The sequence below is a fragment of the Pagrus pagrus genome (assembly GCF_965226575.1).
Source record: "Pagrus pagrus genome assembly, chromosome: 9".
NCBI classification, from domain to species: domain Eukaryota; kingdom Metazoa; phylum Chordata; class Actinopteri; order Spariformes; family Sparidae; genus Pagrus; species Pagrus pagrus.
This window is the reverse complement of record NC_140193.1, coordinates 24,327,997-24,347,152: the sequence shown is the minus strand read 5'-3', so window position 1 is coordinate 24,347,152 and position 19,156 is coordinate 24,327,997. Positions and strand designations below refer to the sequence as shown.

The following is a 19,156-nucleotide window of genomic DNA, read 5'->3' as shown; positions in this document are numbered from 1 at the left end:
ATTTTGCACGTTAGCACATAGGGGTATGGTGTCTAACGTGTCTCTGGGATATAGGGTTAGGACAAGGTGCTACATGGTTTTTCAGAGGCACACTTCAAAACAAGGGTTATGAGGACTCTCTTTTGTTTCAGTGTATTATAGTCCTTTTCTTTATAGCAAGCATTAAACAATTGCGACAAGTTTACTGATGTCCCTGACGCTAACTAGCTAGTTAACTAACATTATATCGTACATTGTATTTCAATGCTGTGCTCCTCCCCCTTGATGGCACATGACGCCTGAAATTTAACTTAAGTCCAGCAGCTAAGTATGGGTTGCTACAGTGAGCCTATAAAGCACCACTAGTGGCCAGGTAATGGAACAGTATCCTTTCATATTTGATGACTTGATTGATAGTGTGAAGTTGTAAATGAAATGTGAGCATCCATGCTTTTAACTCCATCAGATAAATGACCAATGGCATTGTGATAATACTAGGATTGCCAGAGTAACCAAGAGAAATAAACACAGCTGGAGAAGACATATTGGAATTGTCCTTTTGTGTCTGTTTACAATGTCATCAACGACCACTGATGACGTATGAATGTCTTGAAGGGTTGTTCGATTTCATAGGGGGAGATTTCATCCACTACCCCTAAAGTGAGCACTTGAAAATGAGGGGTAAGACTAAAAATTGGAAATCAGATTGAGCCAAAAATAAATGGCTTCATACTATTACTGGTAAGTGAGAAAATCACAGACTATCCTGATTGAATATTTATTAGATTCCAGTCTGTCAACTGAGGTGGATGAATCTTCTTTGGACGTGGTGTGTGTATTAGTGACCTGGACCGGGGCAAGGAGCATCCATCAGCTGACAGAGAAGGCTTTCAGTGTGGGACCCCACTCAGATAAACAATCATTCCCCCCCGACTATCACACACGAACATATACACACAGGCTAACATCCTTTATGTATATGCAGCATATATACACTCAGGAATTCATGCAGATAAAAGTTATGGCAATAAACATGCATGCACTCAGACATACAGGGGTAAACACACATATCAAGATTATACGAGATGTTAGCAGCCTGATAAATTTCTAAATCTGAGAGGTCATGTGAGAGGCAAGAAAAATAAATATATATTATTTCTTGTGAACTACTAGACAATTTAACTTCTGTGGACCTCCTAACATTATGCTCACAAACCTTTTGGCATAAAGTATGCAACCAACGATGATGGTTTGGTAAGTTCAAATCATCACAATTCAATCGCATATTCTCAGCTCATTATAACAGAAAACAAAGAGGGGTATCTATTCTAATACACAATGAAATCTCATTTGTCCATAACTCCACCATCACAGACCCAGAAGGATTTTAGCAAGAACAGCCCAGTCACAATTGGTTTATATGACCCAAACACCGACCTTTATTCTCAACTTTTTCCCCACAATCTCTGTCAATTCTAATGAACCAATCATAATAGGAGGCGACTTCAGTACAGTTATCAACCCATCAGTTGACAGAAGTAACACCGCAAACAATATACGAGGGGGTCACGTGAAGCTGTCAGCCTGAGCAGTGGACCGTCGTTGAGAGTCAACGAGAGTTTAATATTTGATAATATCAAATATATTAAAAAATATATATCATCATGAAAATTAAATGTTGATGGTGTTGAACATGGCGATGTAATGATAGTAATAATATATTATCATTACAGCTACTTTCTCTATTATTATATTATTTTACATTATAGTATCTTAATCATACACTTGTGGAATGTATACAAACAAAACAAAAGAAAATACACAGCACAACCCCCCCATTATTTAAAATAATAAATAAAATCAGATAAATTAACATAAAACAAAACAAAACAAATTGCATTCCTTAATAAGAAGGAGGACAAAAAGGAGTTACAAAAGTACTAAAATGCACACCCCCACCATGACAGAAGGTCACAGCCTGACTTACCTTCGTCTGAGGTCCTCTGCAACAGTTGCTCTGCAGCTGAACAGGTAAGCCCTCAATGACTGGAGCTGCTGACGGAGACGCAGCACGGTGCTGAGAGGCTCGCAATGCTCGTACAGACAAGGATTGAGCTGTTGGACGTCTAGCAGGGGCTCCTCATACACAAACTCCAGGAACTCCTTGGCCTGTTTAGACACCTGGAGGAGCACAACAGAGTTTACATCAGGGTCACTGCACCAAGGACAACAGATACATAAGGGTTAACACTCATAAAGTTCTGTACTCCGCCATTGTAGTGGATGATGCAGGCCTTAGTCATAATCTTTACAAAGGCCTCTGATTAGAAGGCAGATTTTCTTTCTCTTTGGACAGAGCTAGGCTAGCTGTTGTCTCCTTCTTCCAGTCTTTATGCAAAGCTAGCTTCATATTTAGCAGACAGACCTGAGCGAGTTATCAATCTTGTCATTTGACTCTCAGCAAGGAAGGAAATAAGTGAATAGTAAGTCCAACAATTTCCTCTTATCTGCAGCAATCTGCACAAGAATCAAGAAAATCAGACAGCAAAAATAGAAATGCATGTGTTTAAACAACGTAAGGGGCTGTGTTGTTGGTATTGGGGAGAAGTTACTATAAATACAATCCAGAAAGTCATATATATCATACCATCATACCCCCCCCGGGTTTTTATCACCTTGGCTCAGCTTTGATCCAAACGTAAGACCTGGGTGAACACACTAAATTCTGCCACGGGAAGTGATGACGCGTTATCAACGTCCAGTGGTGGTGCGTAAATAAGGAAGAAATTAAGGGGTGCGGTCTATTAAGGACGTTTTATTACTGGACACAGTTCCTATGAAAGCTGCTCAGTGGTGTTTTGAAGCCAAAAAAGCTCAATTTGGCTGTGAAAATACCTGGATCCTAGAATGAACAGGCTAAATTCTGGTTTAGCGCCTGGCTAACATTAAGGGGGATAAAATAATTTAATCGTTTGGCTCTTCTAGACTTTCCAAATGTTATTGGACCAAATGGCTCAAATTATGATAGTTAAATTAGTCATTCTGCGGGGATTGTGATGCTCAAAATAATTTATCCACCATTTTACAGATGCTTCTTTCAGAATGGTTCTATTGTTGTTTTCTCTTCTGTTACAACTGTTTCCGGCGCAGTCGTGATGTAAAACATGATGTCAGTGATGTACAATGTAATGCTTCAGATAAAAATCACAGACATCCTGCCTTGCCTGTGGGAAGTGGAATTGGGTTCAATAGGTGATTTTCAACAGGTTGACCCATGTTTAAAAAACCCATATAGACCTGCTAATTTTGGTGGAAAAGCGGTATTAGACTCTAAAATACTGCACTGTGGTTTATACAGCTCTGAAAAGTTATCGGGAGGTGGGGGTTAATTACTTTATATTTCATTGTAACAATCGTCACATAAAAGGCAGATAAACAGTATTCCTGTTGGTTAAACTTAATGAATGAGAGGGCTGTGTCTCTTTCACATAGGGTTAATGTGAACGTGGGTATAGAAAATACCTTAATTCCTTTTGTGATTATTCAGAAAAACTTGTTCAGGAAACTCACATCACTATTTTTTTCATTTAAAGTGAAAATATTTTACCCAAAACACTTTTATTTGAAGAAATAACTTTATAAAATGTTAATAGAAATGAAGACAATGGTTCTTTAATGGTGCCCAAAGTCTTTTGAGGTTCCAATGATACTCTGCTGATGTTCCAGTCTCTCACAATATAAAAACTGCATACTTTCACAGCCTTTGCAGTAACTATGTTGAGATGGATGTAACTTTAATATACTGTAGTTTGGTGTGTGCTTCCCCACCTTGTGCTTACTGGTGTCCCAGTTGTGCAGCAGGCGTGCTGGGATCAGGAAGGAGTTGTCCTGATGGCAGCTCTGGCAGTAGTACCAGCCACTGTAGTAGCAAACCTTTGCCTTTCCTCTGGAGAGACCGACTGGACGCTGACACCCTGAGGAGAAAGTCACAGGGTAAGTATGTGATAAACGTAATGAACATGATACTATGGGGTGTCTGAATGTTTCTAATCGTGAAGAAACCAGTTAAACCATTTTCATTTTCAATCTACAGTCTTAATGTGGAAAAAAAGCGTATCATTTCTGACTTATTGGGCACTCTACATGTCATCAAATGATGGCTTCATCAAAAAGAGCCACATGACCTTCTCTGTGTCACTTATGTATGTGTCCTAACTGGCTTATCAATCCTAAGGTGTTTCACAACTCATAAATGAGTGTTAACAGACTGCTGAAGGTGGGAGAGATGAGCTCAAAGGTTGAAGAGCAAATAACTTGGTGATAATATCTGTCAGTTTATTGCTGCTCACTAAACCTTTAATAGCAAACCTGTGGATAGTGCGTAGACAAGATAGTCTAACTTGAAAAAGAACTCTGACCCAGTAAGGTAATATGTTGTTTGATAAAGAATTGTAGAAAGGTCCTTAAAAGAGCGTTTGTTCCAACCAATCAATCAATTTAAACTTAGTGTTTTGAGTTTTTCAGCTGGGATAGAAAACATGCACCTACACTAAAAACCCAAATACAAAAAAAAGAAGAGAAAAAAAACACACACACAAAACTAGAATCTGGTGCAGGACTGGACCTGAGGTCAAATAAGTAGGTAAGCTCTACATTCACCTCAAATGACTCAGTTGTCCTCTCACTGCTAATCTTAAAAAATCCCGAATGAAAATACACTTTTACCACATGCTCACATCGGAAAAGCATCATGACAGGCAGAAAACCTTTGGAAAGTTTTGACCCGTGTTTCATATCTCAGGAAGCACTTCTAACAAACAGGTTAAAGGTTAATTATTTGATTGGTTGAGCTTGTCGAAAGCTTTACATGGCCTGGCAGCCTGCAGACACTAAGTGCTGTATTGTGGGCAGCTGGTCTTGTTTCAGTTTCTTTAAACGTTTCACCTCTCATCCAAGAGGCTTCTTCAGTTCTGACTAACTGGAGGGGAGTTGCAGGCTTTTAAACTTTGTGTGGGAGTGTCCTTACAGAGTCGTTAAGGACATGTGTGAGCTCTGAGTTTCAGAGTCGTCAGGGCCACTTGTGGGTCGTTGACCCAACCGGCCTTCATGTGGGTTGCTGGGGCTAGGTGAGTCCAGGTGTGAATGCTTGTTAAGCTGTCTGGGGAGGGAACTCAGTACAGCATTGTAGGCGGGCGATAGGTAATGTCGTAGGCCACCTCCTCTGTTCAAAGACGGTCGTTCCAGTTTGACATAGATGGATTCTTTTACTCCTCTTTCAAACCATCTGTCTTCTCTGGACAAGATGTTTACATTGTTGTCCTCAAAGGAATGATTTTTCTCCTTCAGATGTAAGTGGACGGCAGAGTCTTGACCTGAGGAGTTGGCCCTCCTGTGTTGTGTCATTCGTTTATGGAGAGGTTGTTCTGTCTGCCCAATGTACACAACTGTGCTGCATTGAACAGCATAAACTACATTACTCTGTTTATGCCTTGGTGTTTTGTCCTTAGGTGGACAAGTTTCTGCCTCAGCATGTTAGTCGGTTTGAAGTGAACCAGGATGTGATGTTTATTGAAGAATGCAGCCAGGTGTCAATATCTCATTGTGACAGATTTTTGATGCTGACACCAATATGCACATATTTTTCCCCCTAACTGCAGAGAGCATCAAGTCTTTCCTTCAGTGGAATTAACATACTATAATGCCTACTCTTATTGTAATCGGCCACAATGCAGACAGACAATGCATTTCAGATGACACACATTCACTGGGAAAAAGTACCTTCAAGTGTTGCCTTTATGAACATCTATAAACACTTCAGTTACTTAGTCACCTATTTTACTTCTGGTGCCTGGACTATGTTTAAGTATTGAAGTCTCTCAGGTCCCTATCCACAAAACTAAATCTGGTGCTGTTGTGGACTTAGTGATTAACTGATTCACAATTTCATCATGATGCATTATTTGCTGAAGACACAAAAAATAGTGAGAACATTACTCCTGTTTTTGGGGAAGAAGTCCACCTACTAAAACTTTATTGTGTCCAATCCGGCCCTTAAACTCCTGAAATCAAATGTATGTCCTAAACTGTGAGCAATATTTTACTTTCTGTTGGATTTTTTTTTTTCATCTTCTTGTTTAGTGTGTCTTCTGTTATTAACGTTCATGTTTTCCAACATCTACCTGCAAAATACATGTAAAGTAATCTCTCAGATAACGGAGTCTTGCTTCTTCCAGTAGTCACAACACAGCTGACTTTAGTAAGAAACTGTTTGTAGTCCTTAAAGACCAAACCAGATCCTCAGCTCAATTCAGCCTGATCGCTGCCCCACTGTCTGCTTTGTCTTCTAAACTCTTTAAAGTTCATTCTTCACCCAAACATCCAGACCTGGTCTACGATCACACACACATAAATGCCACAGAACTGCGACAGGTGTCCCTTATCCACACAATCTCAGAGAACACGGGGCCTGGAGGAAAACATTTGCTCTTCAGAAAATGATGAGAGGTGGAGAAGAAAAGAAACAGAAGATTGTTATCTAGGTTTTGGAAAACAGAGGCATGGAAAGCTACAGAAAAGGAAGAAAAGAAGAAGGACATCGGGAGAGAGACGTGTGTCAGCCTGTTTGTCAGTGGTGTTTCAACACAGGAAACACCACAGACTCAAAAGTGGAAATAGAAAAAAAGACAGGATGAGGACAGAAGAAATTGCATGAAAGAGACAAGTAAGATCAAACAAGCACAGATGAAGGCTGAAAATAAAGAGAAGTTAGCCTGATACTTTTCAATCATAGACAAGAATCGGACATCTGAAAAAGGCAAACAATGGTCTAATCAGTGCTGAGAGCTTGATTCCTGTTTTATCTGACCAAAAAAAGAAAAAAAAAACACTCATGTTGGATCAACAGTCAGCTATACAGGAGACTGAATGATTGACTGAATAAGGGCTGTAACTAAAAATCATCTTAACACTATTTATTTTTAGATTATCGATTATTCCTTTTTGTACATAAAATGTCAGGCTGGGAGAAAAATGGTGACATATTCAAATTGCTTGGTTTGTCAGACCAGTGGTCCAGAACAACAATGATAACTCTTTGGGTTTTACTTTCATAGTTTGGGCCCAATGTATTAGTTATGATTGTACTGTGCCGACTGATGACTGACCCCAACCAATACAATGGTAGAGATTAGATTCATCATATTGTTTTTTAAAGATAACATAAAATGCTCATTTGCAGGTTCCTACTTTTATTTTTGGTGTCTTCTAGAAAATGCTGACATGCTTTTCATCTTAAAAAAACAAATAATTATTTTTCTCATACTCTCGTTTTCTCATTGCTGCAACACCTCTAATCAACCTCTATCTGAATTCTCCATTTAAGTGCCCGTCTCTAAGGCAATTTGCTATTTATTTTCATAATCCATTTACCATTTCAGTCATTTTTCAAGCAAACATGTCAAACATTTGCATTCCAGCTTCTTAAATGTAAGGATTTGCTGCTTTTCTTTGTCATTTATGGAGAGTCTTGGAGTTGTGGCATGTTGGTTGGACAAAGGAACAATCTGAAAATGTCACTTTGGGTTTAGGAAATTGTTATAACGTATTTACTGAATGATTCATCAATTAATCGTGTTAGTAATGAGCAGTTTAACTGATAGTTATTAATCGTTAGGTGGCCTTAAATATGTTTATGAAAAATGAAGCTAAACTCAGTGTGTGTGTGTTTCACCTCCAGATTCTGACTGCAATATTTTCTGCCATTTTCACACATTTCATTGAGGACCAATGTGTCAAACATGACAGCAATCTATAAATTATCAGCATCCATTTTCGTTACTTTCCAAAGTTCAGACAATGAAAACCTGTTTTTCTTTTGGATTAAATTACGGCTTGTGGATAAGATGGAAAAAAGACAACAACAAAGTCTTATCTTTTTGAGGAACCAAATCAAATACATATGTGTAAGTCAGATTTAGACTAATTACAGCAGTGAGCTCATGCTGTTGTTGGGGCGAATGCCCTTTCAAAAAAACCACACTACACTGGTTGGGAGCCAGCAGGCAGAGGGGATGGTCAACAGTCAGTGAAACACTGTGTCACTTCGAGGAAGGAGCTGACCACCAGGCCGCTCTCTGGCCAACTGTGGCCTCTATTTTGGTTTGCTGCTGTTGGGACCAAAGGCACAAAGTCACATATGTATGCAGCATGAAAACATTTGCACACTAAATAACAACCTTAAACCTTAACCTCAAATTCTATATCATGAGGACAGGAAGAGACCACACCCACACATACACACACAGACACACACACACAGACACACACACAGACACACACACACACACACACACACACACACACACACACACACACACACACACACACGCCAATGTTCTTCTCCAGCTGAGGCTAAGCTTATAATGTGCTCTGCAAAGCAAAACAAACAGCAAAGCCTCAACAGATAATACATGTGGGACTACTGAAAAAGACAAAGGATAAAATAACACCAAACATGTAAATCTGATGGTGACCTGATCCTGACCAAAACCTCAAAAAGCAGCAAAACAACCTCAAAACAGAGAGGAACCAAGGATGGACTGCAATGTTGTAGAAATAAAAAATAAATACAGTACTGCTTTTGCACACGTGTTCATTAAATCATAGCATTATTATTGAGGTCACAGCTATGAAATTCACAGAGACAGATGTTATGTCACAGTTTATGTCGCAATTAACGCATGCAAGTTATGACCCTTGGCCTGCCCCGTGGTTTGGGAAATCAGGAAGCAATGCAGCAGTAACGCTGTCGATGGCAGCAGTAACAAACCTCCTGGAGCAGAAGTTGATAAAGAAAATGGTCTTGTGAATTGCAAGTTCAGCTTCAAAGCCCTGCCAGATGGTTCTCTCGACAAGAACAAAGTAATTTGCTTTTACTGTCGATGCGAACTGAGTTACCACCCGAGTAGATCGAGTCTCAAATACCATTTGCTGGCCAAGCACACAGCTGATGCAGAGAACCCTCGTCCCCCTCGCCAAAGGCAGACCATGCTGTATAGTGTGACAACTCTACATGTGACAAACTTTCAACAGCGATAGCTTGCTGCTGGCCATTAACATTGTTTAGTTAACCTTTACAAGTGTAATTTGGACACTATATTGTGTTAGTATTACTAAAGAATGTTATTTTCTGTTGTTGCTTGTTGAGCTTGAGTTTGCCATGTTATGCTTCCAGCATATTTTTTGAGCATGCAGTACTTTTGAGGTTATTCTGGAGAATATTCTAGACAGTATTTGTCATTGCTTTGGATTGCTGCAATACTAATAACCATACATTTACATACACCCATGTTGATAAGAATATTTAAAACTTGAAAAAATACCCCTTTCAGGTACATCGAGAACAGATAAAAAATATGCGATGAATTTGCAATAATTGCGAGTTAACTATGGACAATCATGTGATTATCAAGATAAAATATTTGCATCGATTGACAGCCCTAATATATATATATATGTATGTATGTGTATATATATATATATATATATATATATTTATAAATACTATGTATATACAGTACGTATATAAATATGCATACTGTATATACTGTACATAGTGTGTGTATTTATATATACAGTACAGACCAAAAGTTTGGACACACCTTCTCATTCAAAGAGTTTTCTTTATTTTCATGACTATGAAAATTGTAGATTCACACTGAAGGCATCAAAACTATGAATTAACACATGTGGAATTATATACTTAACAAAAAAGTGTGAAACAACTGAAAATATGTCTTATATTCTAGGTTCTTCAAAGTAGCCACCTTTTGCTTTAATTACTGCTTCGCACACTCTTGGCATTCTCTTGATGAGCTTCAAGAGGTAGTCACCTGAAATGGTCTTCCAACAGTCTTGAAGAAGTTCCCAGAGATGCTTAGCACTTGTTGGCCCTTTTGCCTTCACTCTGCGGTCCAGCTCACCCCAAACCATCTCGATTGGGTTCAGGTCCGGTGACTGTGGAGGCCAGGTCATCTGGCGCAGCCAGTGGTGGACAGTAACGAAGTAAATTTACTTAAGTACTGTACTTAAGTACAGTTTTTGAGTATCTGTACTTTACTTGAGTATTATTTTGGGGGGATACTTTTACTTTCACTCCACTACATTTGAAGGACAAATATTGTACTTTTTACTCCACTACATTTCTATTGATGCTCTCGTTACTCGCTACTTTTGATCTTACGTCAGCTGATGATTTTTTTTTGCAAAATTCAGAGAAAATAAACTGTTTCTACTGATTCGCGTATGGTTTGTCTTAGTCGTATTGCCGTACCTGTACTACGTCATGAGCACCCGTGGCCTTATCTCAAACCCATGTTTGAGATTTTTGTCACAAAAACTGATGCGTTTCAGTTTAAATGTTGGTTGTGCTCACCGCGGACCAATTATATCACGGACTACAAAGACTCGTCTTCCAACCTGAAAAAGCACGTAGCGGTATGTAAAGTAGCTACTAACGTTAGCTAACTTAATGTTTGTGAAAGAGAGAGTGTGTGTCTGTGTGTGTGTGTGTGTGTGTGTGTGTGTGTGTGTGTGTGTGTGTGTGTGTGTGTGTGTGTGTGTGTGTCTGTGTGTGTGTCTGTGTGTGTGTGCGCACACGCGCGTGTGTCTGTGTGTGTGTGAGAGAGAGAGAGAGAGAGTGGGTGTGCACGCGTTAGTGAGGTGCGGCTGTCTCTGATGTGGGTTATCCGGCTCATTTTTGGCTATGATGTATGATATAAGTAAAGTAAACTAGCCAATAAGTTGTTTATCTGTAAATGTCAATATCAGTTCTTGTAGTGCCTACATCTACATCTTTTTTATGTAGAGAAAGCATGGATGTCAGATGCAAAAATATACTGAACTGACCGCAGCTGTCTGCAATATATTTCATGTGTTGATGAATGCAGCTGAGTCTGTGTTCTGAGGCTTCTTGCCTTTATTTGTTTTTTTTTAAGCTATAAACACGTCTGTAGCAGAATCGCATCAGTGTATTGTATAATGACATTAAGCTACTTTCCTTTCCTGTATTTCCTGAGATATTTTTAAAATACTTTTACTTAAGTAATTTTTTAAACAAATACTTTAGTACTTTTACTTAAGTAATATTTTGACTAAGCTACTTTTACTTGTATTGAGTAATATTTGACAAGGAGTATCTGTACTTTTACTCAAGTAGTGAAGTTGTGTACTCTGTCCACCTCTGGGCGCAGCACCCCATCACTCTCCTTCTTGGTCAAATAGCCCTTACACAGCCTGGAGGTGTGTTTGGGGTCATTGTCCTGTTGAAAAATAAATGATGGTCCAACTAAACGCAAACCGGATGGAATAGCATGCCGCTGCAAGATGCTGTGGTAGCCATGCTGGTTCAGTATGCCTTCAATTTTGAATAAATCCCCAACAGTGTCACCAGCAAAGCACCCCCACACCATCACACCTCCTCCTCCATGCTTCACGGTGGGAACCAGGCATGTAGAGTCCATCCGTTCACCTTTTCTGCGTCGCACAAAGACACGGTGGTTGGAACCAAAGATCTCAAATTTGGACTCATCAGACCAAAGCACAGATTTCCACTGGTCTAATGTCCATTCCTTGTGTTCTTTAGCCCAAACAAGTCTCTTCTGCTTGTTGCCTGTCCTAAGCAGTGGTTTCCTAGCAGCTATTCTACCATGAAGGCCTGATTCACACAGTCTCCTCTTAACAGTTGTTCTAGAGATGTGTCTGCTGCTAGAACTCTGTGTGGCATTGACCTGGTCTCTAATCTGAGCTGCTGTTAACCTGCGATTTCTGAGGCTGGTGACTCGGATGAACTTATCCTCCGCAGCAGAGGTGACTCTTGGTCTTCCTTTCCTGGGGCGGTCCTCATGTGAGCCAGTTTCTTTGTAGCGCTTGATGGTTTTTGCGACTGCACTTGGGGACACTTTCAAAGTTTTCCCAATTTTTCGGACTGACTGACCTTCATTTCTTAAAGTAATGATGGCCACTCGTTTTTCTTTACTTAGCTGCTTTTTTCTTGCCATAATACAAATTCTAACAGTCTATTCAGTAGGACTATCAGCTGTGTATCCACCTGACTTCTGCACAACACAACTGATGGTCCCAACCCCATTTATAAGGCAAGAAATCCCACTTATTAAACCTGACAGGGCACACCTGTGAAGTGAAAACCATTTCAGGTGACTACCTCTTGAAGCTCATCAAGAGAATGCAGAGTGTGTGCAAAGCAGTAATCAGAGCAAAAGGTGGCTACTTTGAAGAAACTAGAATATAAGGCGTATTTTCAGTTGTTTTACACTTTTTTGTTAAGTACATATTTCCACATGTGTTAATTCATAGTTTTGATGCCTTCAGTGTGAATCTACAATGTCAATAGTCATGAAAAGAAAGGAAACTCATTGAATGAGAAGGTGTGTCCAAACTTTTGGTCTGTACTGTATATGTATGACCATCTTTATCGCAACCACCAATACATTCTTCTTTATTTAACAAAAAACTACTACAATCCTCATGAATTCTAGTTTCTAAATTTAAGAAGTAACTATGAATACTCTCTGCTGCCAACTACTTCCCCCATTATCAGCACACAGTAACAACTGCTTTCTCTCCTTGTCTCTGATCTTTTATGAGTCTTTCTGAGACGAACAGAAAGAGGGACAGAGGGAAAGATGAATGGGAATTCAAACGTAGCTCAAAGGTCTACCGATTGTACTGCGTCTCTCTGTAGTGAGAGAGGGTCACTTTGACCTGCCCAGGGAGAGTGTACGGTGGAGAGAGACAGACAGAGAGAGAGAGAGACAGAGACAGAGACAGAGAGAGACGGAGAGAGAGACAGAGAGAGAGAGGGAGAGAGACATAGAGATACAGGGTGGGACGACATCAGGGCAAAAAAAGGGTCCAGCTTTCATCTGCCCGCCGCTCGTTTGAAATTGTCACACCTCTGAGGGTGTTTGTGTGTGTGTGTGTGTGTGTGTGTGTGTGTGTGTGTGTGTGTGTGTGTGTGTGTGTGTGTGTGTGTGTGCGTCTCATGTACATGTGTGTGAATTAAAACTGAAAAGACGAGCGAAGCCTGAGCTTTGATGTGTCTCATTCACACCGACCAAACACTCGAATGAAAATGTGCACAAATGGTGAGTACTATGAGTAAGAAAGTGAGTGAGTGTGTGTGTGAGTGAGTGAGTTAGAGAGACTGCCTATCTTTTGATGTGAGCCCACCGCCTACTTCCTCGATTCCTTCATATCTACCGATTCCAACTTCACCCGAAGCTCCCCCTGTCACCCCCCTGTCCAACAGATTCACATGGTCTGCAGGGGCCTGAGAATGTGCTCCCATGCAACGACAGGGGTCATCAAACCCGAGGACTCACTCTGAAAAGTATGTGCGTGTGTGTGTGTGTGTGTGTGTGTGTGTGTGTGTGTGTGTGTGTGTGTGTGTGTGTGTTTGAGATGAGGGGTGATGGAGAGTCACAGTCTTCAAACGAACACTAACCGTTTCCTTCAAAAGGAATAAAAAACAGCGATTCCCATGTGTAATTACTTGAATACATTTTACATTTTGATGCTAAATAACCAATCACTCGATATGTATACATGGATGTAGCATACATATGCAAAGGGCATACTTGAAACAAGTTCAAAGACAAATCAGTGGAAACTAAAGAAGCATACTTAACATCAAGAGATCTTATTTAGATTAGTGGCTTCATATAAGAATAATCTGATATGCAGGTAAACAACAAAAGATGAATTTGGTGAGTTAGGCTTGCAGGGTTTTGAGGGCCAGTCTGAGTGCTGACAGTTTATCTGCTAATAATCAACGATAACAGACTACTACAACCAAAGAATCAAATTCATTCGAACACGCTCTCTCTTCATTCATTCTTCTTCATCATTCAGAAATTCTCAACCCTGATGATGACTCTAAGAAAATGAAAACAACATTGTTTGACCTAGGGAAAGTTTTTGTGCTGTTCCTCTGTTGTTTGCCATCACTGATTCCAGTTGGAAACTGCCTACAACCTAAGTATAACTTGGCCAAATCAACCTCAGATTGGCCAGTAGCCTAGATTGGTCAAACAACCCTTTATGTATGGATATCTTGTCCTACATTCAAAACATCACCAATCTCGTAATGGCTTGGTTTGTTGCAGACTAGATTTTGGTTTGTCATCTTATTCTCTGTCTGGACAAAATATTAATCTTAATTCCTTACACATACTATACAAACAATTAGGGATGCACTATATATCGGCCATCATGTCGGTATTGGCTGATGTTAGTCATTTTTCCAAAAGTCGGCATCGGTCCAATGAGCAAAATTGGTCCGATGTTAACAACCGATGTTTGTTTTCATCTAGCTGCAGCTCTGTGTCTCAGGGCGGCGCTGATGTGTGGCGTTGTGTGGTGTTGTGTTATCCACACATGAAGCAATGTCTGTGGTCTGGGAATTTTTCACGGTGAAAAAAGAAGACATGCGATTTTGCAGTATGTAATACTTGCGATGTCGAAGTAAGACGACGAGGATGCCCGTCAAATCCTTGAACACCACCAATGTGATCACTCATGAAAAACCGCCATCCAGAAGTTGACAAACAACATCAGGAGCAAGATCACAAAAGAAAATCTAGAAAATCTTGGAGATGATTGCCCTTGACGACCAACCATTTTCCATAGCGGAGGACCAAGGATTTCACCAGTTGATAGAGCACATTGTGCCCCGCTACAGCTTTCCAAGTTGCCGCTATTTTTCCGACGTCTCCCTCCCTGCTCTGCATGACATGGTAGCTATGCGTATTGAGAAGTCATTAGACAGCAGTGTTAAAGGCATTTGCTTCACGACGGATACATGGAGTTCCGACATAAGTCACATGAGTATGTTAAGCCTTACTGTGAGCTGTGTTGCATGCACAAGAGTTTCCATGCTTGCACACAGGGACTGCCATAGCTAATGCATTTGACAGCATGTTTACTTGATGGAAAATACTGAAAGAAAATGTGCATGTTGTAATTTGTGACAGCGCATGAAATATGAAGAAGGGAAAGGACGGGTGTGGTATTAAAATCTTGGGCTACATGGCTCATACACTGCAGCTTGCAATAAACGAAAGAGTGTTAAGCCAGTGAAGCATCTCTGACTGTGTGGCTAATGGAAGGAAAATACTCAGATATTTAAGGCACTCTCAACTTGCCACCTCTCGACTAAGAGACATACAGACAGAGTTGGGCATGAAAACCAAGATGCTACAACAAGACGTAGTAACAAGATGGAATAGCACATTCCTTATGATGAAAAGTCATGTACTTGGTGTGTATGGGGCAGAACATGAGCTTCTCGCTTCTCTCAGCGCATGCCAGTGGAGCCTCATTGAAAACATCACTACATTTCTCATGCCATTTAAACAGTTAACAGGAGAGAAAAGTTCACATTTGGCTACTACTGCTGACGTAATTTCTTCTGTTGTGGCACTGAAATGTAACCCTGAGCAGGGCAGCTGAAACAGCTGTGAAGGACCAATTTAGAAGCACATTTTCTGAGCCACAGTACAACTTGTGCAACGATTCTGGACCCAAGGTACAAAGACCGCTATTTTGAAACAGTCACCAAGCAAGAGGCAGTACACGTATTGCAGAAGCAAGTGGACAAGACGACGTACAGCAACAGTGCCACAGATACACCTGACACAGAAGAGCCACAAGAAAAGAAGATGCGTACAGAAAGTGATGGGAGAGCGAAACCGGCATGCAAGCACCTCTCAGCTCCATGTACATCTGTCGACAGTGAACACCTTTTCTCTGCTGCAGCACGTTGTTAATGAAAAGAGAAATAGGATCTTATGCGAGAGAGCAGAAACGCTTCTCAAATCTAAAAGTAAAGGGCTACAGAGAGAGCTAATGACTGTGCCTCAAACACTGATTGTGGGTGATGGTGGGGTGAAGGAGGTAAAAAGTTTTTGCAGCAAGAATAACACCAAAGTACACTGTTTTACCAACGATATGGTCTTTGACATCTGAAGAGAATTCTGGACAACGTTGCTGAACATCTAACAGCGAAATCTCTCATTTGACACACAGGGGCCTTTGATGTTGTGAAGCAACAATCTGAGGTATCGAACAAGATTTTATTGATCTGTTGAGCAAAATCAGATCTCTCCATACTGTGGTGTTTGTCAGTGGCCCTCCACCGACTGTCCTAAGAGGTGATGAGAGATTCAGCAGGTTGCTGATGTTGAACAGATGGCTCAAAGCTACATGTGCCGCTCAATCAGTGAACTTTATTGACAATTTTAACATCCTCTGGGAATGCAGAGACCTCTTTAAGGCAGATGGATTTTGCCTTAACAAGTCAGGAGTAAGGTTGTTAACCTCCGACATAATTTAATCTGTACACATCAGTCCTGCCTGCCAAGGACAAGAGGCGAGACACATCAAAACAACCGATAAGACAGCACTTGGGAGGAGAACTGCTACTGCCTGAGATAAGCTTCGAACGGAGAAGACAGCTGAGCCAGGAGGAAGAGTCTTCACCGCCGCCATCTTCACCCCCTAAAGAGGAGTGCCCTCCAGTCTCAACAGGAGGGAACTTCCACTCTCCACCACCCCGAACCCCATCCAACTCTCTGCCCTCTCCAGTCAGCCTCTCCCCCTCCTCCCCCCTCCTGGATTTCACGGACAAGATGCAATTTGACCAATGTTGGAATCAAACTCACACCACGTCCAAATCCCATACTCTCTCCCCTAAATCTCTCTCACTGCCCAGCGCCCATCCCGCCGCCACACTTGAGACAACCATCACCGAAACGTCATCGCGTCCCTCCACCTCCTCAGAATCATCCTCTGTCTTCACAAGCTGATAACAGCACAGCACATCCTGTCCATGTAGACAATATAATTAACTCTAACTGATATGTGCCGGGTCCAGGCACTAAATTTAGCTTCATTAAACATCAGGTCTCTGCAGGACAAACTTTTTTAACACATGATTTCATCATCATTTATGTTATTAACTGAAACTTGGTTAGACCAAGATAAAAGTGTAGCTGTTCACATTGAACCAAGCCCTCCAAACTTCTCTTTCATAAGTGAGACTAGAGTGCATAAAAAAGGAGGTGGTGTTAGTATTCTGTTTAATGAGTTACTCGAATGCAAGCAGATGTTTTATGGAAAATTTACTTCTTTTGATTATGTGGCTCTTCACTTAAACTCATCTTCTCGGGCTATATTTCTAAATATCTACAGGCCAACTAAATACTGTACAGATTTTTTTGATTACTTTGTTGAGTTACTGTTTCTTATCTGCACTGACTTTGATTGGGTGTTAATTGTTGGTGACTTTAACATTCATGTTGACAAACATGACTGACTGCTCTTGTCAAGATCCTCAATGACATTCGTTTAATCACAGACAGTGGCAAAATTTCAGTCTTAGTATTACTGGATCTCAGTGCTGCGTTTGACATGGTCGACCACAATATACTAATGGACTGACTGGAAAACTGGGTGGGAGTTTCTGGTACAGTACTAAATTGGTTTAAATCCTATCTAAATGATAGAGACTAGTTTGTCTCTATAGGTAATTACACATCTGAGCGGATGACAATTACATGTAGAGTACCCCAGGGCTCCATTCTGGGGCCTCTGCTATTCAACATTTACATGCTTGCTCTAGCTCAGAAAATGGAAAACAACAAAATGTGTTACCACAGTTATGCAGATGACACACAAAGCCGCACTGATATGCTTTCCCATCACCAGTTTTACTGCGCTGACTTGAGGCAGAGATGGACCTACTCTGGAGTAGGGCCATGACAGGCCTGCCCCACCTCCAAACGGGCCGGGGTGACGACTTACAACTGTGACCAACCCGTAACAAACACCCAACATCCCCTAAAATCTATACTCAACTTATGTCTGTGCAGAAAACCTGAGAAAAAGATGATGAAAAGCAGAAGATTCAGAAGAAAATGCTATCAATACGTCATAGAATTTAGATATGATACCTTTTCTGAAGGGATTTTTGATTAGAATTTTCTGCAATGGAGACAGTGGAGGAACCAGCATGGACTGACCTTGGTTAGCCCTGATAAAGCTCCTGAGTTGTAAATATTTTTTAAAAAGTGTTTACAAGGGATATTATATCTAATGTTAGAAGATTTCCATTATTTCCAAAGATATCTTTCATCCGTCTTACCCCTCAGACAAGAAAGGAAAGAGGTTTATTTCAGACATTTTTTTTTTATTCCTGCCAGACACGAATCATATTTTCGACAATAGGATTAGATGCAATCTTTTTGAGATTTTTGGGTTTATCTGATTATATATAAGTGGGTAATGGAAGCTTTAAGGAGTATGACTCAATATCCTTCCGTGCTGGAGACTCATCTGTGGTGATGTAAAACATTAACATCAATTGAGCTGTCCAGTAATACCACAGCACGTTCGGGCACTGTAACCCTCCCCATCATAAGGCAAATATTAAAAAAAGAGACAAACGTAGCCTTGGGCGTCATTTTCTTTAATCTAGAAAAAGAAGTCTGGTGGAGGTGGAGAGGGGATATTCTGGAATAAATACAATAGCTTGGGGACAATACTCATCTTGAGTAAATTAATTCTACCAATTAGGGAGATTGGAAGACACGACCATCTCTCAACTGTTTGATATAAATGCTATAATCGGACTGTAGTTAGAATTCACAACATCTTCTAATTTAGGAACAATCTGAATTCTTAAATAAGTAAAGGTGTTCACTGTTCTGAAAGGCCGATTTGTTTTATAACCAGATATAGAGCCACATTTTTTAATTAGATCTAAAAGAGTCGGGACAGATTTCAGACAAGTTTCAACATGATTTTTTTCAAGAAAATCCATGACATGAACTGGGAAAAGTTCTGGATTTCGGGTGAATAAGAATAACTAGAACAGCCAATCATCTCACAGATGGCATTGTTTTCTTATGTAGGCCATAAAGAGGAATCAGTATTAAATTGAGACTGTTTCAAAACCAATTAAAAGTTCATTTTAGCAGGTTTAAATACTCAGTCTTTGAAATGTTGGAAAATAGAATAATGGCCGTCATGACTTTCCAGGGTCCAGAAATTTAAAGACCAACTTCCCCACTTAAAATAAAATGGTAATGAAAATTATAAA

The 19,156-nt window shown here is 40.3% G+C and overlaps 1 protein-coding gene across 3 annotated transcripts in view; it reads right to left on the bottom strand.

The window, feature by feature from the left end:
• plekhm3 (pleckstrin homology domain containing, family M, member 3) overlaps positions 1-19,156 on the bottom strand; it is a 54,655-nt gene that overhangs the window by 20,486 nt on the left and 15,013 nt on the right. For all 3 annotated transcript variants that reach the window (XM_084361791.1, XM_084361793.1, XM_084361792.1), the window contains exons 4-5: positions 3,808-3,953; positions 1,967-2,160 (exon numbers count right to left, since the gene is read on the bottom strand). In XM_084361791.1, coding sequence (XP_084217917.1) covers positions 1,967-2,160; positions 3,808-3,953 — 340 coding nt within the window. The remainder of the gene's footprint in view (positions 1-1,966; positions 2,161-3,807; positions 3,954-19,156) is intronic.